Source organism: Aotus nancymaae, unplaced genomic scaffold (genome assembly GCF_030222135.1).
Source record: "Aotus nancymaae isolate 86718 unplaced genomic scaffold, 86718_ANA_hifiasm-v0.15.2.pri h1tg000016l, whole genome shotgun sequence".
Lineage (NCBI taxonomy): Eukaryota > Metazoa > Chordata > Mammalia > Primates > Aotidae > Aotus > Aotus nancymaae.
The window spans coordinates 73,022,220-73,046,848 of NW_026988428.1; the positions used below are offsets into that span (position 1 = coordinate 73,022,220).

General features: G+C 43.8%; 3 protein-coding genes across 8 annotated transcripts in view; all 3 read left to right on the forward strand.

The window, feature by feature from the left end:
- Window positions 1-925: 925 nt before the first annotated feature.
- Window positions 926-24,629, forward strand: part of KLRF2 (killer cell lectin like receptor F2) — a 96,416-nt gene continuing 72,712 nt past the window's right edge. For 5 of the 6 annotated variants that reach the window (XR_010343057.1, XR_010343058.1, XM_064377637.1 and 2 more), the window contains exon 1: window positions 926-1,297. Coding sequence is in view for 3 of the 6 variants with exons in the window: in XM_064377640.1 (XP_064233710.1) it covers window positions 941-1,297 (357 nt within the window). In the remaining 3 variants the exon portion in view is untranslated. Of the gene's footprint in view, window positions 1,298-2,463; window positions 2,659-24,629 lie in introns of those variants that run through there. The other variant, XM_064377641.1, reaches the window with a different exon arrangement.
- Window positions 3,530-4,000, forward strand: LOC135275222 (zinc finger and SCAN domain-containing protein 21-like; the record flags this gene model as incomplete). The annotated part of the gene is made up of 1 exon (XM_064376662.1): window positions 3,530-4,000. A coding segment is annotated over exon 1 (471 nt), but the record flags the coding sequence as incomplete, so codon positions are not given.
- On the forward strand, window positions 3,999-4,823 carry LOC135275223 (cyclin-P-like). Its single transcript, XM_064376663.1, has one exon. The coding sequence runs from the start codon at window positions 3,999-4,001 to the stop codon at window positions 4,821-4,823; it is 825 nt and encodes a 274-aa protein (XP_064232733.1).

Consider the following 24,629-nt stretch of genomic DNA (forward strand, 5'->3'; position numbering starts at 1 on the left):
GCCCTCAGCTCTCGTCCCCATGAGCTCCCAGGGAGCTGCGGTCCCGCCGGGCAGAGCTCAGCCTGCAGGCCCAGCGGCAAGCCAAACAGCCCAGCAGCCCAGCAACCCAACCTTGCGGCGCCTCACAATCGATGACTTTGAAATTGGGCGTCCCCTGGGCAAGGGGAAATTTGGGAATGTATACCTGGCTCGGCTCAAGGAAAGCCATTTCATCGTGGCCCTGAAGGTTCTTTTCAAGTCGCAGATAGAGAAGGAAGGACTGGAGCACCAGCTGCGCCGGGAAATTGAGATCCAGGCACATCTACAACACCCCAATATCCTACGCCTGTATAACTACTTCCACATGGTGGAAGGGCAAAAAGGTTCTCTCAAGTGTCTTTTATAAAGATTTAAACACACGAATTTGTTGGGGAGGGGGCACATACATTCAGACCACAGTGTATTGGGTAGACAAAGTCACTTTTTTATAGTACAGTACATCTTAGAAACTTTAACATTTTAATATGCATTATGGATCTTTAAGAAGAGGATGGCATGCGCAGAGCGCGGTGCGCGCGGCGGTTGGGCCGTTGGCTGTTCAGCCCTGGGATCCGCCGCGACTCTGCGATCAGCGGGCTCTGAGCCGCGATCCGCCGTGAGCACTCGGACTCAAGCGGGCGCCAACGAGCCCGGGGGCATAGCCCGCAGCGGCCAAGCTCATGGCCTGCTGAGCAGGATGCCGCCTCCGCCTCAGCCACCACCACCGCCGCCGCCGCCGCCGCCGCCTCCTCCTCAGCCGGCGGCGGCCCGGGCCCAGCAACCATGGCCGAAAACTACTGGGACGGGCGCCTGCGGCGAACAGGAGAAGGAGGTCGCAGGGCCTCATCCCGGGCCGCCGCCCCAGGCGCCGCCTCGCCGGCCCAGCGGCTCTGAGGTTGCTCGCGCGCCCCCACCGATCTCCATGGATCGGATGAAGAAGATCAAACGGCAGCTGTCAATGACACTCCGAGGTAGCCGAAGCATAGACAAGACTAATGGTGCCACTGAGCAGATAGGCCTGGATGAGAGTGGTGGTGGTGGTGGCAGTGACCCTGGAGAGGCCCCCACACGTGCTGCTCCTGGGGAACTTCGCTCTGCACGGGGCCCACTCAGCTCTGCACCAGAGATTGTGCACGAGGACTTGAAGATGGGGTCTGATGCGGAGAGTGATCAGGCTTCAGCCACATCCTCGGATGAGGTGCAGTCTCCAGTGAGAGTGCGCATGCGCAACCATCCCCCACGCAAGATCTCCAAAAAAAAAAAAAAGGGTAACATAAAGGTACGTTTTAATATTTAAGTTATTCTATCTTGGAGATATAATCTATGTGCAATTCACCAGTATTACCAGTTTATTGTATAAATAAGAGATTTGGCATGACATGTTCTGTATATTTCAGGAAAAATGCCTTTAGTGCTTTTTCAAGAACTAACACAGTAATTCCTATGCTGGATTTTAGGTCTCTGAAGAACTGCTGGTGTTTAGGAATAAGAATGTGCATGAAACCTAAAATACCAAGAAAGCTTATACTGAATTTAAGCGAAGAAATAAGGGGGAAAAGAGAAGAATCTGAGAATTAAGGAGGCATAGATTCTTATGAAAATCACAAAATTTGTCGTAAATTAGAGGGGAGAAATTTAGAATTAAGTATAAAAAGGCAGAATTAGCATAGAGTACATTCATTAAACATTTTTGTCAGGATTAATGTTCCTGTAAAGACATAGTGAGCACTTTTCATATACTAATTTAGTTGTACATTTAACTTCGTTTGTATAATACAGAAATCTAAATATATTTAATGAATTCAAGCAATGTATCACTTGACCAAGGAATTGGAATTTCAAAATGTTTGTGTGGATATATACCAGATGAGTACCATGAGTAGTTTTATGTATCACCAGACTTGGTTATTGCCAAGTTATATATCACCAAAAGCTGTATGATTGGGTGTTCTGGTTACCTGGTTTACAGAAGTATCAGACTAGTAAAACTTTGATATACATGAGGACATTAAAACCATGCTGAGTATCATTTGACTTCGATTCAGAAAGTACTTTAGTATCTCTCAGTACTTCAGTGTTGTCATTGTGAGCAATTGCCTTTTATATTCAGTACTGTAACCATACTAGGCCTTTCTGTGCCATTCTCTAGATATTTCTTTTTTACACAATAAATTCCTCATGTCAAAAAAAAAAAAAAAAAAAATTCAACATCAACTATGAGTTTGCCAAAGCCGACGGAGCCTCCCATGAGTAAACGCCTGTCTTCATCCACTGTGGCAATATCCCATTCCCCAGACCGAGCTCATCACATGTACCTTAGTGAAATGGAAGCCATTCTTTTGCGACTGTTGACACCTACACAGTCTTCTTTAGCGAGAAACAGAACTTCATTCAGGCTCTCTGGGCAGGCCAGTAACTCAGTATTCCCTGTCTGTCCTCGTTTAGCTCTTCTTGGCCCTCTTAACCCTTCTTACAAGTCTTCACCGACTCGAAACATTGAGAAGAAGAAAGCTGCATCTACATCTACATCTACATCTGACACAGGAGATGTTGGGAAAGAAGCCCTTGTGGGAGGAGAGGCCTCTCTGGTGGAGAAGGGGAAGCGGGGGCAACGAACAGCAAATTCTCTTCCCACTGTGAATTTCGGGTCCCCTCTGAGAAGATGCGAGCTTTCTGGAAGCATTCCTAAGAGACCATCTTCTCCTGTGATATCCAAGACAGCTATTAAAGCTTATCCACAGTCTCCAAAGACAACAAAACCTCCCTACTCAGGGTCTACTATGAGGTACCGCTTACCTGCCCTTTCCAGCCAAGAGATGCCCAAGAAGAAAGCAGATAAAGAGAAGAGCAACAAGGAAAGGGAAGCTGCCTTGACTCAGCAGACTGCTGGCCTGCAAGGGGAGGAAGCCCCAGAGAAGCACGTAGTGGACAAGCATGCCAGCGAGAAGCACACTGCTGCCGCAGGAGGGAAGGCCGAAAACAGTGCAGCCTTGGGGAAGCCCACAGCAGGCACCACTGATGCGGGAGAGGCTGCAAAGATCTTGGCGGAAAAGAGAAGACAGGCCCGGCTGCAGAAGGAACAGGAGGAGCAAGAACGACTGGAGAAGGAAGAACAAGATAGAATGTGAAGCTTTGCATAGTGCCACGTGAGAGGTGAGGAGTAAGGAAGGAAAGGACCAGACAACCTGGGGCTGGAACACAGCGGCCACCTCTTGGAATAAGATCATCCTCAAATCTGTTTTATGTTTAGAGTTAAATATAAAATAGTTAAAGCCACAGATATGTTGCCAAATAAAAGAATTTAGAGAAAAATAAAGTTACTTGAGTCAAAAAAAAAAAAAAAAAAGACTTCCGGCTGCGCGGCCCCGAGGTTTGCGGTGCGATCTCCTGGTACCAGGAGCGGCTCTGACTAACGGTTTAACGTGTGGCCCTAAAGAACTGGAAACCCAAAGGAACCAATATTCCTGCCTCACAGAGTCCCATCTTTAGTGGGGCTGCTTCTGGAATTTATATGATGACCAAGGTCCTAGGCATGGCCCCAGTTCTGGGCCCTAGGCCTCCACAGGAGCAGATGGGGCCTCTGATGGCAAAAGTCGAGGAGAAAGAAGAGAAAGGCAAGTGCCTTCCTAGCCTGGAGATGTTCCGCCAGCGCTTCAGGCAGTTTGGGTACCATGACACCCCTGGACCCCGGGAGGCTCTGAGCCAACTCCGGGTGCTCTGCTGTGAATGGCTGAGGCCCGAGATCCACACCAAGGAGCAGATCCTGGAGCTGCTGGTGCTGGAGCAGTTCCTGACCATCCTTCCCCAGGAGCTCCAGGCCTGGGTGCAGGAGCACTGCCCGGAGAGCGCTGAAGAGGCTGTCACTCTCCTCGAAGATCTGGAGCGGAAACTGGATGAGCCAGCACACCAGGTCTCAATTCCTCCAAATGAACAGAAACAGCGGTCAGTGCTTAGCCTCACTCACGACGCCCTTCTGGAAGATGCTGAGTCCCACTGCCTCCCTCGATGCAGAGACTCCGAGCGTCCCAGTCCCCGACAGCTTCCCCGCGGGCCCCAGTGTCTCCCCAAGACGCCTGGAGAGGCCGCCGGGGCTCGAGGAGGCGCTGAGCGCGCTGGGGCTGCAGGAAGAACGCGAGTACGCCGGGGACATTTTCGCCGAAGTCATGGAGTACCTGGGTCTGGCTGGTGACACACTTTACCTGGCGGTGCACCTGCTTGATTCCTACTTGAGCGCCAGCCGCGTGCGCTCACATCGCCTGCAGCTGCTGGGCGTGGCCTGCCTGTTTGTGGCGTGCAAAATGGAAGAGTGCGTGCTTCCCGAGCCCACCTGCCTCTGCCTCCTGGGTGCGGACTCCTTCTCGCGGGCGGAGCTGCTGCGCGCGGAGCGCCGAATCCTGAGCCGCCTGGATTTCCGGCTGTACCACCTGGGCCCGCTGCTGTGCCTCGGGCTGCTGGCTGCGCTGGCAGGGAGCAGCCCCCAGGTGATGCTACTTGCCACCTACTTCCTGGAGTTGTCTTTGCTGGAGGCCGAGGCGATGGGATGGGAGCCGGGTCGTCGCGCGGCTGCGGCTCTGAGCCTGGCGCACCGCTTGCTCGATGGGGCGGGCTCCAGGCTCGAGCTGGAGCTTTACAGCTCCGAGGAACTGGGTCCCATCGAGCCGTGCATGGCCCGCGCTGCGCTCCGAGGTCCCGCGCCGGGCCGCGCCGCCGTCTTCTTCAAGTACGCGCGGTCCCAGCGGCAGGGCACCAGCCTCACCGCTGCCTGCCTGCTCCGCCGCCTCCACCTGAGCCTCCCTGAGTGCTGAGACTCAGTCATCAAAACAAACAAAAAAAACAACCTCCCAGTGTGTGTTCTTCTCTCATCTCAATAAAGTTTTTATTTTGAGCACTCTCTAAAAAAAAAAAAAAAAAAAAAAAAAAAAAAAAAAAAAAGCCAGATGCTCTTCACCTGGCTCCACCGCCCCGTTGAGCTCCAGTGAGCGACCCAGCAGGGAACGGACGCGCTTGGACCGCATGTCGAGGATGGTGTCTGTGTAGCCCACCTCTTCCAGGTACTGTCGGAGAAGCTGCCGCCCCTCCTTCCACACCAGCGGGCTGTTCTCCAGGGTGACCGATTCCACGGGGCCATTGGAGACTTGTTCTGACACATCTGCTTTCTTCTCCCCCTGGTTCAGGTCTGTCCCAAACTTCAGTTTATGATATTTGGCCCTTTCCTGCTTCAGTGCGTACTTTAGCATCTTGATCCGCCGCACCAGGTCCGTTTTGAGATTCTCCTGCCCTTTCCTCTCTCCCTGGAGGAAGGCCACCTGCGCCTGTAATCACAGCAACACAACTGACCGCTTGCAGCTCTAACAAATAGAGCTGCTTGGCAAGATTGCCAAGCGCGAGTGCAAGGTCCTGGTGGTGGAACCCGTCAAGTAGCACCATGCCAGCTCTGCTCCCTCTTACACTCCAGAGACCCAACGCCCCCAGATGGGATCCCTGCTCCCGAGCTTTGCCTCCCCTGGGATGCCTCCCGGGGGGGGCGGGGGAAGAGGCCCGGCAGTGCTGCCTGACTGTGTCTGCTGATGAGGGATGGGGGAAGAAGCTGTGAAGTGGGCGGGCATGGCTGGGACTAAGCCACCAGTATTCCCCGAGTTCCTGTGGGGAGGGCTGGCCCCACCCCTAAGGCAGGGCAGGGGTTCCCAGAGCTCCCTTGCCCCCCGCCCATGACCCTGGTTCTAAGTTTACAAAGTCTCTTCCTCATTCCTGTTGCGTTCTTTCCCACCTCTGACATTCCTTCCCTCCGTCCCTCCCGCAGGGCTGATATTAGAGGGTGGTGATGGGTAAGGGCCCCTGACAGTGACCCTCCTGTCTTGGGTTGGGGACAGAGCCAGGTGGCCTCCTTCTGCCCCTTCATGTTTACGTTTGCAGCCTGAAGCACTTTAAGTTGTTTTTCTTGTTTTTTGTTGTTGGTTCCTGTAACTTATTCTCCAACCATTGCTTCCAACTGAAATAAGACTATTAAATGCCTGTTCAGGAGGGAGAAGGAAAAAAAAAAAAAAAAAAAAGGGCACTTTTTTTTTTTATTTTTTTTTCTTCAGTTTGATTGTCACTCCAACTTCCTCCCAGTCTAGCCCCTTTAAGTACTGCCAGGTTTCAATATCCCCAATCTCTTAAATGTCCAGTTTCTTTCCTCCTTTGCCCCTACCGATGATCTGGTTACTCCTTTTTGCTCCAACATTCCCCCAGACCTTCTCAAACACTGATATTTTCCCCTCTTTCCCCACAAATCTCCCTGCCAGGCTTCTGCCCCCAAGCATCTTCTCACCCCTTCACACCACATCACCCAGGTCCTTTAGACTCCCATGCACCCGATTTCTCTGTCCCCTCATACCCGCTTGCTTCCCTTGCTCCCACCACAGCAATGCCCATCTGCTCCTCCCCGCTCACTCAGGTCTGCTGCTCGGGACGCCTTTGGCGACGGCGCGGGAGATTCTTGCTGAGGAGGGGCACCGGGGGCAGCATGGCAACCCTGGGGACCTTTCAGAATTTTGCAGAAAAACTGTGCTTCTTAAAACCAGTGCTGCCAGGCACAGTGGTTCACACCTGTAATCCCAGCACTCTGGGAGGCTGAGGCAGGAGAATCTCTTGAGCACAGGAGTTTAAAACCAGCCTGGGCAACATATCAAGACCTCGTCTTTACAAATAATTAAAATTATCCAGACACGGTGTCACATGCCTGTAGCCCCAGATGCTCAGGTAGCTAAGGTGGGAGGATGGCGTGAGCCTGGACAATCATGGCTGCAGTGAGCTGAGATTGTGCCACTGTACTCCAGCCTGGGTGGCAGAGCAAGACCCCATCTCAAAAAAAAAAAACCTTAGTGCTTCTTAATGTATTAAAGTTTAACTGGCATTAAATTATTGCTTTGTAAAATAGCTTGTCTTTGTTTTGGAGACAGAGTCTAACTCTGTCACCCAGGCTGGAGTGTAGTGATGCGATCTTGGCTCACTGCAAACTCCGCCTCTCAGGTTCATGCAATTCTCATGCCTCAGCCTCTTGAATAGTTGGGACTACAGGTGCACGACACCATGCCTGGCTAATTTTTTGTATTTTAGCATGTTGCCCAGGCTGGTCTTGAACTCCTGAGCTCAGGTAGTCTGCCCGCCTCAGCCTCCTGAAGTACTAGGATTACAGGAATAAATGACCATGCCTGGCCAGCTTGTCTTTGAAATGGAAAAGGTATTTCTGCTCAGTCTTGTATTTTCAATATGGCTGGATGGACTTAATCTTACCAAAGGGAAAAAAAAAACATCTTCAGGGTGAGACCAAGACAGAAAATTTCAAACTAAGGATTTTTCAGCCAGTTTTGAGTGAATGAAACCTGATTAATAAACTTCCCATTGCACATTGTGTTACAGTCAAGCTACTGCACTCATCCAAACAATTGTACTCACACACATGAACTCTGTTAATATTGTCATGTTTCCCCTTAATTGAGAATGTACTTAGGTGTGTGAAATTGTATTCTCCTCATTAGTCCCTGAGAAACGAGAGACCTGGGTCATCTACAGAGGAATACAACAACTAACAATCCCTACTGTAAGTTTCTTCATAGCTTCTAAAGATTGGTGGAGAAACCAACCCATTTCCTGCTTCCTTACCCCAAGTAAGAATGTAAGGGGGTAATATAGGTTGTCTAACAATACAAAATGACTTGCCTGTGAAAGTATTGTGATCAGAGTTTTGACTTCAGCTTTAAAGGCCAAGAAACATAAGATGTGAGTCACTGCCAAATATGCATATTGTTTTATTTTGTGTGCATGTTTTGTTTATGGTTTTGTTTTTGTGATGCAGAGCCTTCTGCTCCTGACATTTGTATTTTTCACCTCATATCTCCAGTGCATTTCATGCCACCATGCTCCCCCCAACACCACCCCCATGAGGACAAGACAAGAACTTTGTCTGTCTTTTTCAGTGCTAGGGCAGTGCAGAAGGGAAATGTGGGGTCAGAACCCCCACACAGAGTCCCCACTGGGACACTGCCTAGCGGAGCTGTGAGAAGAAGGCCACCGTTTTCCAGACCCCAGAACAGTAGATCCACCGCTGGTTTCCACCGTGCACCGGGAAAAGCCATAGGCACTCAATGCCAGCTCATGAAAGCAGCTGGCAGGGGGACTGTGCCCGGGACCCCACCTCTTTCACAGCATGACCTGGATGTGAGACATGAAGTTAAAGGAGATGATTTTGGAACTTTAAGGTTTTGTAACTGCCCCATTGGATTTTGGACTTGCCTAGGGCCTGTAGCCTCCTCGTTTTGGCCAGTTTCTCCCATTTGGAATGGGTCTATTTACCCAATGCCTATACCCTCATTGTATCTAGGAAGTAACTAACCTGCTTTTGATTTTACAGGCTCATGGGTGGAAGGAACTTGCCTTGCGTCAGATGAGACTTTGGACTTGGACTTTGGGGTTAATGCTGGAATGAGCTAAGACTTAGAGGGACTGTTGAGAAGGCATGATTGTGTTTTGAAATGTGAGGACATGAGATTTGGGAGGGGCCAGGGGCAGAAAGCTATGGATCGACTGTGTCCCCACCCAAATCTCATCTTGAACTGTATTTCCCATAATCCCCACATGTTGTGGGAGGGACCCATGGGAGGTAATTGAATCATGGGAGTGGTTACCCCTCCATGCTGTTCTCGTGATAGTGAGTAACTTCTTAAGAGATTTGATGGCTTTATAAGGGCTTTTTCCCCTTTGCTTGGGACTTCTCTCCTCTGCCACCATGATTGTAAGTTTCCTGAGGCTTTCCCAGCCATGCAGAATTGAGTCATTTGAACTCTTTCCTTTATAAATTACCCAGTCTCGGGTATTTCTTCATAGCAGCATGAGAATGGGCTGATACACTATGTCTTTATATTTAAAGCGGGTTTCTTATAGAGAGCATGTATCAAATCAGTAATTGTCTTCTGATTGAAATGTTTAGAACATTTGCACCTGTTATAATCATTGACATAGTCGAGTTAAATCTATCATCTTTATATTTATTTATTTGTTTCATCTACTGTTTTTTCCTCTGTTTCTGTTTTAAATTAATTATTTTTTATTATTTCATTTTATTTTCACTAGTGGCTTAAAGCTCAACTCCCCACCCCTTTTAAGTGATTGCTCTGTGGTTTACAATATACAGTTTTAGCTTATCATAGTCAAATCTTGAAAACACACCACTTCAGGCATAGTATAGGAACCTGCCAATAGTACACTTCTGTTTCCTTTGTCTCACACTTTATGCTGTTGTTGGCATACATTTTATTCCTTTATGTATTATAAACCCCATAGTACATTGTTACTCTTTTTGCTTTAATCAGTTAACTTTTTTCAAACATAAATTTTACCATCTTAAAAATTTTTACGTGTACAGTTCAGTGTTATATTTATAATGTAAACTATCACCACCATCTATCTCTGTAGCTCTTTTCATCTTGCAAAACTGAAACTCTATACTTGTTAAACAATAACTCCCCATCCTCCCTTCCCCCACTATTCTATCTTCTTTCTCTCTGATTTTACTACTCTAAGGACTTCAAGTAAATGGAATCATGCAGTATTTGTCTTTTTGTGACTGGCTTATTTCATTTAGCAAGGTTCATCAGGGTTTCACAGGGCTTATCTCTGTTGTAGCTTGTGTCAGAATTTCCTTCCTTTTTAAGGCTATTGTTGTATGCATATACCACATTTTCCTTATTCGTTCTTCCATTGATGGACACTTGGGTTGCTTCCACATTTTAGCTTTATTATCATGAATAATGCTGCTGTGAACATGGGTATATAAATATCTTTTTGAGACCTTGCTCTACGTTCTTTTGGTATAAAATCAAAAGAGGTGAAATTGTGGGGCTATGTGGTAATCCTATTTTCGGTTTTTGGAGTGACCTTCCTGCTGTTTTCCAGTCACTGTACCAATTTCTCAACAGCAGTATACAAGGGTTCCAATTTCTCCATAAGGCTAACACTTGTTATTTTGTGGCCTTTGGTGTGTTTGTTTATTTTTTGTTTATTTATTTATTTTGGTGTGCTTTTTAAATAGTAGCCATCCTAATGGGTGTAAGGTGCCGTCTCATAGTATTGATTTCCATTTCCCTAATGATTCATGATGTTGAGCATCTCTTCATGTGCTTATTGGCCATTTGTATTTCTTCTTTGGAGAAATATCTATTCAAGTTTCAGCCTATTTTTGAATCAGATTTTGTTGTTGTTGTTACTGAGTTTTAGAAGTTCTCTACATATTTTGATATTTATCCCTAATCAGATATCTGATTTATAAATATTTTCTCCCATTCTGTGGTTACCTTCTTACTGTTACTGTGTTAATAGTGTCTTTTGATGTATAAATTCTTTTATTTTCGTGAAGTCTCATAACTTACTGAGACTGGGTACAGTGGCTCATGCCTGTAATTCCAGCACTTTGAGAGGCCAAAGCAGGAGGATTGCTTGAGGCCAGGAGTTGAAGACTAGCCTGGACAATGGTAAAACCCTTACCTCTACAAAAATTTAAACTTAAATTTAAAAATTAGCTGGATGTAGTGGTGTGTGCCTGCCGTCCCACCTACTCGGGAGGCTCAGGTGGGAGGATCACTTTGGCCCAGGCGTTCGAGGTTGCAGTGAGTTATGATCATGCCACTGCACTCCAGCCTGGGCCACAGCATGAGACCCTATCTCAGTAAATTAAAAATAAATTTCAAAAAAGAACTTCCTTTTAAATGTCTTGTAGTACAGGTCACCTGGTAATGAATTCTGTTTTATTTGTCTGAAAAAATGTTTTTTAATCACCTTTGGCTATGGCTGGGATTGTGTCCCCACTCCTAAAATTCCTGTGTTGAAGTCCTAACCCTCAGTACCTCAAAGTGTGACTATATTTAGAGATAAGACCTTTAAAGAGATAATTAAGTTAAAATGAGGCCATTAGGGTGAACCCTAATCCAGTGTGACTGGTATCCTTTTAAGAGACACACCAGGGTACACACACAGAGGAAAATACCACGTAAGGGCAAAGCAAGAAAGGCCATCTGTAAGCCAAGGAGAGAGAGGCGTCAGAAGAAATGAAACCTGCTAATACTTTGATCTTGGACTTCTGGCCTCCAGAACTGTGAAAAAATTAATTTCTGTTGTTCAAGCCACCCAGACTGTGGTATTTTACTGTGGCAACCCTAGAAAACTAATGCACCTTGTTTGTGAGATGTTCTCCTCTGGGCACAGATTTCTTGGTTGACAGGGATTTTGTTTTTTCCTCTTTCTTTTAATACTTTTAAGATGTGGTTCCATTTTCTTTTGGAGTGTATAGTTTCTGTGGAAGTCTTCTATTTTCTTTTTTTTTTTGGAAACAGTGTTTCGCTCTTGTTGCCTAGGCTAGAGTGCAATGGTACAATCTCTGCTCACTACAACCCCCACCTTCTGGGTTCAAGTGATTCTCCTGCCTCAGCCTCCCAAGCAGCTGGGATTACAGGCATGTGCCAGCATACTCAGCTAATTTTGTATTTTTAGTAGAGGTGGGTTTTCACCATGTTGGTCAGGCTAGTCTCAAACTCCTGACCTCAGGTGATCCACCCGCCTTGGCCTCCCAAAGTGCTAGGATTACAGGTGTGAGCCACCACACCCAGCTGGAAGTCTGCTATGTTCATATAGTTTTGTTTTGGGGTGAGTGGGTGGGTGGGTGGGTTGGCTGGTTTGTTGGTTGATAAACCATGTTCTTTTCTCTCCAGCTGCTTTCAAGATATTCTCTTTATCTTTAATTTTCAACCATTTGATGATAATGTACCTAGTTGTGTTTTTCTGTATATTTATCCTGTTTGGAATTATCTGAGCCCCTTCTCTGCATCTGCGTTTTGTTGTCTTTCATTAGTTTTGGAAAATTATTGGCCATTACCTCTTCAGATGTATCTTCTGCCCGCTTCTTTCTTCTCCTTTTATAACTACCATTACGTATTTGTTAGATCATTTGAGATTGTCCCATATCTCTTGGATTTCTGTTCTGTTCTGTTTTCCACATTTTCTTATTAAACTTGAAGTTTTCTGTTATTAGTTTGGATAATGTCTATTGATCTATCTTTAAGTTCACTTTCTTTTTGTGTGCTTCTCATAATTTTTTATTAAATGTCATTGCGAAGCCTTTTGGCTAAGATCAAGTGTATTAAATGTTAATAGTCTAAATAAAAAGAACAGTAGAAACCAAGATAAATAATACTTGTATCTGGAAATATACATTCCTCTTCTTCTGTCAGGCCATTAGCATTGGGGACTGAATCAAGTCTCTAATTGAGCTGGGTTTGGGCTTCTTTCCACTATAGTTACCTTCATTGCGCCACAGGCCCTAAGATTTCCAGTGGATTGCCACTTTCATACGCTTAATGTGAGCTCTATGGTGCTGACGTTTCTGTTTCAGGCTTCTCTCTCAGCTTTCAGCGTGTCCTTCGTGCCTGCACCGCAGAGGGCTTTCTCTCCATGCTCTTGTCCTTCTCCAAGCAGTAGACTGTTGTTGTTATAAGACTCAGGGTTGCTCAGGGGTGGCTTCTTCATTTTCCTGCTCCAGTCTCGATCTTGGTGCTTCTGTCCCACCTCCAATGACAGACAACATATCTGCCTACTCAGCACAGGTCTAGACTGTTGGCTCATTTCCCACCCTGTCCGCAGTAGCAGCAGACTTCTAGTTTGAATCAGTTCATAATTTAGGGGGCCTACTGGACTCCCTGTCTCCTTCCTGGCGACAGTTTGCTTTTGCCTAACGTCAGCAGAAGAGGTAGGGCAGAGTTTATACTCCTTTTCTAGCCTAGGAACAGAGGCCCTGAAGGTTTCTTCCCTGCCCTCAGGAGCACACAGCTTTTTCTGTCACAGTAGGGCTGGGTTCCAGGCACTGAAGTCTTTCTTGCTCTTCTCTGGGTCTCATGTTCTTAAAGAATGATAGCATAAGAATCAGAAGAGATTTAAGATGCTCTTTCTGTCCAATTTGGAAAATCTCTTCCCTGGCACATTTCTTTTTCTTCATATCAAAGGAAAGCCCAGGGTACAGGTGGAACTCATGGGCCTGTCACCACCGGAGCCAGTCACGTCTGTGCTCACGCAGGCCAGAGCATGGCTCGATTTCTGTCATGCTCCTGCTCTGCCCTCAGTGTTGGCAGGCCCACACCTCTGTACCATAGAGGAGCGCTCTCTCAGTTTCCTGCTCTGTGCCCAATCTTTCCAACAAAGCCAGTGGGAGCCAGTGGAAGAGTTGGACAGTGGGTGTGTACTCCTTTGTGTCTGGGGCTCTGAGGGATTTGGATCTGTCAGGTTCTTTCTACCCGCTTTACGGCTGCCACCTCTTCCTCCAGCGTGCTACCAGAGGTGTGTCCCATCTCTCCTCAAATGGGCTCATTACCTATGAATTCAGTTAACCTCGTTACCTTGGGATTGCCACTCCAATGAACTAAAAAAATTTTTTTTTTATTTTGTAGCTTGTCCAGCCTGTTCTTGTTAGTGTGGGAACAATGTTCTTTTAGGGATTTCTACATTCTGTGCAGTAGTGGAACTCCTCATAAACTTGGGTTATTGTCAGTTTTCAAGGTAAAAGAAGAAAATACACAAAGGGACCGGTCACGGTGACTCACACCTGTAATCCCAACACTTTGGGAGGCCGAGGCAGGTGGATCACGAGGTCAAGAAATCAAGACCATCCTGGCCAACTTGGTGAAACCCTGTCTCTACTAAAGATACAAAAATTAGCTGGGCCGGATGGTGCATGCCTGTAGTCTCAGCTACTTGGGAGGCTGAGAGGCAGGAGAATCGTTTGAATCCAGGAGGCAGAGGTCGCAGTGAGCCGAGATCGCACCACTGCACTCCAGCCCAGGCAACAGTGTGAGACTCCGTCTCAAAAAAAAAAAAAACAAGAAAGTACACAAAGGGCATTATTTTAAGGCTTTCAGCATCTCCTGGTCCTTTGCACATGTTTACACAAAGTTCTCTTTATCTAGCACCCTCAAGTTCTGCCTACTTGGACAGCTGCAGTCTATTAAACTTATGTGCCAATTTTTAAAATACATTTCTGTATAGAATACATATAAAAGAGAGATGATTAAAACAGCCCATTGCATATGCATTCTTAGGCTTTTTGAATGCTGACAGATTACTGGTACTTTAATTTGTGCTTACTTGGATAGGCGAGGTGGACTATTTGAACGGCAAGAGAGAGAACATGGTAACGTCTCATGTCCTTAAAGAATGATGATATGAGGCCAGGCACTATGGCTCACGCCTATAATCCTAACATTTTTTGAGGCCAAGGCGGCTGGATCACTTGAGGCCAGGGGTTTGAGACCAGACTGGCCAATATGGCAAAACCCCTCTATACCAAAAATACAAAATTTAGCTGGGCGTGGTGGCATACTCCTGTAATCCCAGCTAGTCGGGTGGCTGAGGCAGGAGAATTGCTTGAACTCAGGAGGTGGTGGTTGCAGTAAGCTGAGATCACATCACTACACTCAACCTGGGGGACAGAATGAGACTCCACCCCTCACCCCTCCCCCTCAAAAAAGAATGGTAGCATGAGAAGAATCAGAGGGGAAACAAGGTGTTCCTTCTGTTCAACCAGTTTGAAAAATCTTTTTTAACCAAGTAGAAATAAAACTCAAGGAACATACTCAAGAGAATGGTCCCCACATCTTACACTCTCTCCCCTCTCCCTGCTCCCCCTTCTCCTCCCTCCTCCCCCCTCCCCTCTCCCCTCTCCCCTCTCCTCCTCTCCCTTATCCTCCCCTCCCCTCTCCCCTCTCCTCTCCCCTCCCCTCTCCTCTCCTCTCCCCTCCCCTCCCCTCTCCTCCCCTCCCCTCTCCCCTCTCCTCTCCCCTCCCCTCTCCTCTCCTCTCCCCTCCCCTCCCCTCTCCTCTCCCCTCCCCTCTCCTCTCCTCTCCCCTCTCCTCCCCTCTCCCCTCTCCTCCCCTCTCCCCTCTCTCCCCTCTCTCTCCTCTCTCTCCCTTCTCTCCCTCTCCCTCTCTCATACACACACACATAGTGCACACAGAGTGTCATAGTAGAAAAATAATGACCCCTGGTAAAACAGATCTGGGTTCAAAGTCCAGCTCTGTCACTTTCTGGCTTTGGACATGGAAGAACTCCTAATCCTTCTGAGCCCTAATCTTTTCAAGTCTAAAATAGGGATAATACTTGGCCCCCAGGATTGCTTTTGGCTTAATGAGATATTATGACCTAAATAGTTACAAAGAAACACTCTGTAATGGTGTTTTCAGGTGAATATCAGGCCATATGTTCAATTGTGAATCACTTCATCCAAGGTTCTCCCTATAGACTAGTTAACCTTTCTCAATTCCTTAAGATTTTTTTTTTAAGACAGTTGTACATTTGGCACTTGTTCTTGTACAACCCATAGTATTATATCATAAAAGATAAAAATAGGCCTGGCACGGTGGCTCACACCTGTCATCCCAGCACTTTGGGAGGCTGAGGTGGGTGGATCACGAGGTCAGGAGTTCAAGACCAGCCAGGCCAACATGGTGAAACCCCATCTCTACTAAAAATAACAAAAATTAGCTGGGCATAGTGGTGCACTCCTGTAGTCCCAGCTACTCAGGAGACTGAGTCAGGAAAATCGCTTGAACCCAGAACGCGGAGGTTTTAGTGAGCTGAGATCGCACCACTGCACTCCAGCCTGGCTACAGAGTAAGGCTCCGTCTCAAAAAAAAAAAAAAAGAAAGAAAAATAAATTCAGAACAATGAATAAATCTTATCTTTAAAAAAAAAAAAACCCAGGCTGGCCACAATGGCTCACACCTATAATCCCAGTGCTTTGGGAAATGGGAGGATCACTTGAGGCCAAGAGTTCAAGACAGGCAACATAGTAAGACCCTGTCTCTAAAATAAAATAAAATAAATTAGACATGGCAGCACACACTGTAGTCCTAGCTACTCAGGAGGCGGAAATGGGAGGATCACTTGAGCCCATGAGTTCAAGACTAGTGAGCTATGATTGCATCACTGCACTCTCGCCTCAGTGACAGAGCAAGACACTGTCTCTTAAAAAAAGAAATCAAGAGATGAGAATATGAATTTTTTTGTCAGAGTTATAAACTGAAAAATTAAAAGTCACTGCTATGTATAGATTCAAGGCAGAGCCTGAGAAGGAATTAGGAAGTAAAGTCTTATCATTGTGTCAGAATTCCGTAATTGTCTGTTTAGGAAATATGATGATTGCTGTCATTTTATTCCTGGTGCTGTACAGTTGACTGAACTGGCATGGATTTACTCCAAGTAAAACGCTCCATTTTTGAAAGTCAGATTATTTAAACCCATACAATTATTAAGTTTTTTTAAAATCAGACTTCCTGTGGGAAGTTAATGACAGTTACAGGATTGCTAGCTGGCAGAACATGATGAACTCCTTTCTAGGTTTTCCCTTGAATCTGTTCATAGCAGTGACTTTTCATTTTTGCATTTTGTAAGTCTGCCCCCAAATTTTATACTATTTGGAGTTTTCTTTGGGCATGATATATTCATTTGGATTGAACTGAATTAGTAGACAGGTACGTGGTTGATAGGCAGACAGATGTACACGAGTGCCACGTGCTGTGGTGGCCGCTTCAGTGCATGTTGGAAGGTAAAGGCCTACATTTTAGAGTCAGACAGACTTGGATTTGCTTTGCGTCCCCTCCACTTCCTGTTTGATCTGAATTTTCTTCACATCTCTATATCCGTTCCTTCATCTTGCAGTGGGCACAATGCTGTTGTGAGAATTACAATGCTTAGAGGTCGTAGTGGTTATTGCTCTTATCATCATCATCATTTTCAGCTAGTATTTTCTCAAGAAGCAGCCTGATAGCCCCACATCAACTTTGGAATTTTTCCTTGTTCTAGAATGTTGAGTATGGAAAATTCAACCTTATATCTACTCACATCTGGGCTTTCTTAATGTCAAGCTCCCTGTCATTCTGTGTCCATGTTGTGATCCAAGAAAGCAGTCTTAAACATGCATATTTTAGGAGTCACAAAAATTAATTGCAGAGGATTCCAGAAGATTTCTTCTGTGAAAACCTTCACTTATCATTTTTTACATAATATATATATTATTTCTATTTTTGTCCCCAGGCTTTTTTCTTTATTGTGTGTGATTGTATCAAATTAATTTTAATGAAATATTTCAAACATTTGGAAAAGTATAGAGATTAATATAACATTACTTTTATACCCAGAATTAACAAATATTACTTTGTCCTATCTGCTTCAGATCTTCTTTAATGCTAAATATAGTATGATATTGTGATATAATAAGAAATATATATTTGATCTCTGCCCCTGGGTCCTTGTACACAGCTCCTAAAACTCTTGGAATCTCCAGAGTGCTGCGTGTTTTTTTAATGTTAATAGATGATTGGTGGCTGGGAGCTCTGGATGAGACTGGTTGTCAAGGGAACCAACCCTGTGATAGATGGTTGGGGCTCTCCAGCCCACACCCCAGCCTCTAGGGAGAGGAGAGGAGCTACAGGTTGAGTTGATTGCCAATGGCCGGTGATGTAATTAATCATGCCTACTAAATGAATCCTCCATAAACACTCAAAGGATAGTGTCCAAATGGGTTCTAGATAGCCAGCCGAACACATGGAGGTGCTGGAGGATAGTGCCCAGAGAGAGCGTAGAAGCTCCACACCCCTCTCCACTTACCTTGCCCTATGCAGCTCTTCATCTGCCTGTTCATTTGTATCCTTTGAAATATCCTTTGTAATAAATGGATAAACATAAGTAAAGTGTTTCTTTCCCCAAGTCCTGTAAGCCATTCTATGAAATTAACCTAATCCAAGGAAGGGATCATGGGAACTCCAGTTTATAGCTGGTCAGTCAGAAGCACAGGTTACAACCTTGGGCTTGTGATTGGCATCTAAAGCTGGAGGGTGGATATTGTGGGACTGAGCCCTTAATCTATGGGGTCTGACACTGTCTCCAGGTAATTAGTGTCAGAATTAAATTAAATTATAGGACATCCAGTTGGTGCCTCCATTGTCAGAAGAGTTGTGTTGACTGAGTTAGATTAGGAAAAACACTGGTTTTTCCTGCCTCTAATAACAATTAAAGTCTTCTTTGTACCTCTTCTCAGCTGTATTTTTCTTTTTTCAACTACAGTGGCAGCCACTGTCCTAAATTGGTGGGCGTTTTTATAGTCCACATTTTTAGCTTTTTAATACAGTTTTCATGTTTCCATAAACAATGTACAACATTGTTTAGTGTGATATAAATTTGAAATATATTGTCTCATACTACTTAGGCTGGCAATTCATTATTACTCACTGAACTCAGGCCCTCTAGTCATTTGATATTTGAAGAAAACACATTATTGAAATTTTTCAGAGAGGGTGATTCTTAGACCATTTTATTTATGGTCCTGGAGCCCTAAGGAAGCTTTTTTTTAAAAAATAGGCAGAGATAATGTCAAGGTGGAACACTATTATGGTACAGAGTGTCTTGACCTAGCACTAAGAAAAAGGTTTTATTAAATTAAGGGGTTTTTTTCAATTGATATATCATAGATATACATATTTTTGGAGTATGGATAATAATTTGATACATCCATATATAGTGTAATAAATGGGAATAATTGGAATATCTGTCACCTTAAATATTCTTTCTTAATGCTAGGAACCTTGAAATTCTCTTCTAATCTTCATAAAATGTACAACAGATTAATATTAACTGTAGTCACCCTATTGATCTATGGAACACTAGGTCTTATTTCTATCTAACTATATTTTTACCCCCTAATCAACCTCTCTTCAGCTCGCCCCAACCCCTTTACTGTCCTCTCAAGTTCAGTTTTAGATTTAAGCATCTTCTCTGTTTACTTTAGGACACTCCCATATTTGACCACTGTGTTAGCTTTTAGAATCACAGATCACTGAAATTCCAGGTCCAGGGGTTCTGCACTGCACTTAGAACTTCTCCTCATATATAAGATGCCCTGGTTGCACTGCCAAGCCCTATTGCCATCTGTTGGACAGGAAGCCTTGTTAGTGCCTCCATGAATTCAGCATTGACATTAGCTAACATAGAACTAACATCTACTCAGGGAGTTCTGTTAGTGGCTTTTAAGTTGAACTCCATGAAAATTGGGAGAAGGCTGGGTGTGGTGGCTCACGCCTATAATCCCAGCACTTTGGGAGACTGAGGATCATTTGAGGTTGGGAATTTGAGACCAGCCTGACCAACACGGTGAAACCCCATCTCTACTAAAAACACACAAAAAATTAGCTGGACGTGGTGGCATACACCTGTAATCCCAGCTACTCGGGAGGCTGAGGCAGGAGAATCGCTTGAACCTGGGAGGCAGAGGTTGCAGTGAGCCAAGATCATGCCACTGCACTCCAGTCTGGGCAACAGTGCAAGACTCCGTCTCAAAAAAGAGAAGGCCAGGCGCGGTGGCTCACGCCTATAATCCCAGTACTTTGGGAGGCCGAGGCAGATGGATCACAAGGTCAAGAGATCAAGACCATCTTAGTCAACATGGTGAAACCCCGTCTCTACTAAAAACACAAAAACTAGCTGGGCATGATGGCATGCGCCTATAGTCCAGCTACACGGGAGGCTGAGGCAGGAGAACTGCTTGAATCCAGGAGGCGGAGGTTGCGGTGAGTCAAGATCACGCCATTTGCACTCCAGCCTGGGTAACAAGAGCGAAACTCCATCTCAAAAAAAAAAAAAAAAAATTGTGAGAAATTTTCAATGAAAACATTTTTGACAAATCATCTCTTGTATATAAATTCAAAGTTTTTTATTTTGAGAATTTCAAACCTTTTCATAGAACTCAGATTTGAGTCCTGCTGCATTTGTGAAGGGTAACAATGGGTTTTACATAAACATTGTGTATGATTTTGAAAGGCAGTAGTGAACATGTGCTGCACATTAATTCCTTTGTTTTGAAAGATGCAACAGAGTGGGAAAGTTCTATATCCACAGGTGCAGATATTAGAAAGACCACACTAAAGTATGTGATCTTTCTCATAGCTGCAAGTGATTGTGTTCAGCTTTACAATGAGGTGAAGAAACATTTATGAGCCTCCTATGGCTCTGTTATTCATACACCACTGTGCTGTGTAACACAATTTTCCTGCAACAATAAACTTCAACTTTTCAAGTTGTCACCAGTGCAATGGCTCATGTAATTATAAAGTGAATGTGGTAACAAAGTTGGGGCATAATATTGTTCCTCAAAAGTATCCTAGTTTGAAGAAATTTTATGTATTGTGATTTTATACACATTGGTCAGAGTTGGATAGTCTGATTCAGTAGATTTGGTTTTGGCTACCTATATGTAGTTAATTCTGCATACTTTATTTTGGTTTGCAGGTATTTTTTGAAGACTTAAGTATTTGGTTTCTATTTCTTTGGATTTCCTGTCTCTAGATTCTACCAAGCTTATGTTGTTGAAATAATGAATTCAGGGCCACTTTACCTCTAGCTGCAATCTTGTCAAGTTCCAGCAGCTAAGTAAACTTGGACCAGGTCAGATTGGAGACACCTTATGACCAAGAAGATACTGTTCCTAAATATCTTGCATATGTGAAAGAACAGCCATTATTTTATCTCTTCAAAGTAATTTTCTTATCTAGTTCATGTGATGTTTTTTACTTCTTTATATAAAATTGGAAGTTATATTCATAATATCATATAGTTGTAATGTAAGGCTAAGGGGGAGCACACGTCAGAAGATGGAATAAGCAGACAGAAACTTGGGTCTGAGTCTCACAGTCCTCGAGATGCAGTAAGTAGTTCTGGAGCTGTGCTTCTCAGAGACGGTGGCAGCTGTCAGAGAGAGTGGGTCATCAGAATCGCCAGAAGAACTTTGTTCTTTTCTGCATTCCCATCCCCCTAATTCTAATAATCTAGAGAAAATGAAGATAGAAAAAGTAAGGGGAAGTCAGGAGTGAGCTCACAGGCACTGTCAGAGATTTAATTATTATCATGTGCAACATGACAATGTTTCAGTCAGTGACAGACTCCATATTCCGTAGGGCTCACATAAGATGGTAATGCCATATTTTTACCATACCTTTTCTATGTTCAGATATGTTTGGATCTAGAAATACCACTGTGTTCCGGTCGCCTACAGTATTCAGTACAATCACATGCCGTACAGGTTTGTAGCCTATAAGCAGTAGGCTGTACCATATACCCTCAGTGTGGAGTAGCTATACCACCTGGATCTGTGTAAGTCACTCTATGATGTTCCCACAAGATCACCTGGTGACGCATTTCTCAGAATATATCACCATCATTAAGTGACATGTCTGTAGTATGCAGTTTATAGTCTCCCACAAGATTAAGACAAAAACAGAAAAAAACTCCCCCCAACGGGTCTTCATAAAAAATGTAATTGTAAGCAGCATCTTCAGCATCCTTCCGTATGTACAGCCATGAGGCTCAGAAGACTTCTTTTTTTAAGAAACATCTCAGCAATACCATAATGCCAAAGTACATTTCATAAAAACTATTTCCTAGTAGACTCTAAAGATTGCTGCCCAAGCACTCAGATGTCTAATCTACTACTTAATATAGGGAATACATTTTCAAGTATTTGGAAAGATTTAGGCAATACTCTAAATATTAGTTGTCTCAACCAAATTTTTTTGTATATTAAGCAGCAATATGTTTAGGATCTACTCTTTGACAGTTACCAGAATGTAGTTATTCAGTGTTCCTTTCAAGTATAGAGCCATACACTTTAAAAGTTAATTGAAAAAGGGAAAAAAATTAGCCAAGTATGGTGGTGCATGCCTGTGGTCCCAGCTACTTGGATGGCTGAGCCTCACTTGAGCCCAACATGTTGAGGCTGCAGTGAGCCAAGATCACACCACTGCCCTCCAGCCTGAGCCATAGAGTGAGACCCTGTCTCAAAAAAAAAAAAAAAAAAAAAAAAAACAGAAAAAAAAAAAAAAGTCAATCTGCCCCTTCCCCTTTATTGTGGCCAAGGAATCACCTTTCATGGTCAGTGAGGCTGGTCCCAAGTATTCAACTGATACAGCCAAAATGATTGGCAGGACAGAGGCACAGGATTTGACCAGCATGGTTGATATATTTGGTAGTGAAGCTGGTCCTCAGGATCAGGCCGTGGGCATTTGGCAGGACCATGGATTCTGCTAGCATAGCTGGTGTGTTTGTCAGGCTGGGGACCAAGAAGCCAACCCGAATAGCCAACATTTTTGGCAGGCAAGGGCTGAGGACTCAGCTAGCATGAGTGGAAATAGCAGGCCAGGGCCAAGAAGGTAGCTAACATGGTTGAGAGATTGGTTACATACCAGGATATCAAGCAAATGAGTAAATTATTGGGGCTAATATATTGAGGATAATGTGTTTGTCATGATAGGAAATAAGAGTACCAGATACAGAAAACCCTACCGTGTTGGATTGTTTTTAGAGGTATTGATATGAATTCATGGTTTTAAACAGATAAATAGATTTAGATTTCTCTGTGTGTGTGTGTATATATACATACATATGCATGTATGTATTTTCTAACCTTATTCTGCTGAAGTGACCTGAAAGCAGTGATACCCAGTAACAGAGAGCTCACTTAGTACTCAAATGTTGGTTTATTAGATGCCTTTTCTCACCAGAAGGAACCAGAGCTCTTTGGAGAAATGACTGAGTCTAGGGCTATGTGTGGGAAAGCAGATGATAATCCCAGAAAGTAAGGAAGCATTCCAAGAGTGGCGGGGATATATCAAAATAACATGGGGAAAATCTTGAGGAATTTGAGCATCAAAATAAGTAATGATGGTAACAGATTATAACAACACATTCCTGTAATCCCAGCTACTTGGGAGGCTGAGGCAGGAGAATCTCTTGAACCCAGGAGGCGGAGGTTGTGGTAAGCCAAGATTGTGCCATTGTACTCCAGCCTGGGCAACCAGAGTGAACTATATCTCAAAAAAAAAAAAAAAAAAGTCTCTAAACCTCATAGCTGTATATAAGGAAGGATACCGAAGATGTCGTTTACAATTAGATGTTTTATGAGGACCCATGGGGGAGAAATTTCTTTCAGATCTCAGGACTAGAAATAATCAATATTCTATTAAATAAAATAGAAATCTATGAATCTGTGATGATATAAAGAAATGAATGAGTGAACACATAAATGGAGGAGAAAGGAAAACTCTACCCTGTACTTGAATGCCAGCATAATGTAGACGGAATTACGGAATTAGAGAATCTCCATTTGGCACCATTATAGTAGTAACTGATTTGGACAAGTATCATCAATGATTGTGAAAACCACTGGGTACAGGTTTGCTAAAAACAATCTATTTGCATAGACTGAAAATTTCTCTTCAAACACACAAAAATGTCTTTCAGTTAATTAGCACAAAATATTTATAATTTACATTGGAAAAATCTGACACACGCCATCTAAACCAAGTGATTAAGGTTAGCATCTCCAATAATGGGACACATCAACATGTGCTTCTTGGTCATATGCACTGAAAAGAACACAGGTGGTATTCTTGCCAAACGATTATCACCTGAATTTAACACTAGGAAACATTCACTGAGTGATACAGATAGAGACACAGATAAGGATACAGATATAGACAGATGTGAATACACATGTCTATTTATCAAGATAGAGAATTCATGAATGAATGATACGGCAAATGTAAAATGTTAGCAATTAAGAAATCTGGGTGAAGTCTATACCAGAATAGACTCATAGATTTCTGTTTTACTCAGAGAGTTATAATATGTTATAATCATTTATTTCAGTGCCCAAATTCTCCAAGATTTTTCCCACATCCTTTTGGAGAGTTTTAAAAACTAAGGTTGAATCCCCAACATTTAGTGCCCCCTCCCCAATCTCACCATACTTGTCAATATTGTACCCATTTGATACAGATCATCTCATCTAATTAGCCACATGGAATATATGGCCAATTAGATGAGACATGTATGACTTGTATGTTAAATGATTGAGTATTTTTGAAAGTGTATACAAAAATTAGCCTAGTTTGGTGGCAGACACCTGTAATACCAGCTCCTCAGGAGGCTGAGATAGGAGAATTGCTTGAGCCTGGGAAGCAGAGGTTGCAGTGAGCCGAGATTACACCATTGCATTCCAGCCTGGGCAACAAGAGCAAAACTCTGTCTCAAATAATAATAATAAAAAAATTAAAATAAAATTGAGTCTTTGTAGCAATGGGTGGTTGTTTTAAGCCTTAATACAGAATGTGTTTTAATTCCAGATATTAACCAAAAGACACATAACATATATTGCTAAAACTACCCCCAATTCAGCAGACATAGAGACATAAATCACTAAACTTAAGAGAACAAAATGGTAAATTGGACTTTATCAAACTTTAAACTTCTGCTCACCAACACTGGGGAAAAATACTCACTAAATACATACATACATACACACACACAACAAAGTACTTGTATCGAGAAGATATTTTAAAAATCAGTAACAAAATATATTTAATGTATATTTAATACTATTAGATATTTAAAACAGCATAAGTTTTTAAATGGGCAGAAGACTTGAACAGACTCTCCAAATATACAAAGTAAGCACATTAATAAATGTTTATACAAATGAAAGCCACAAA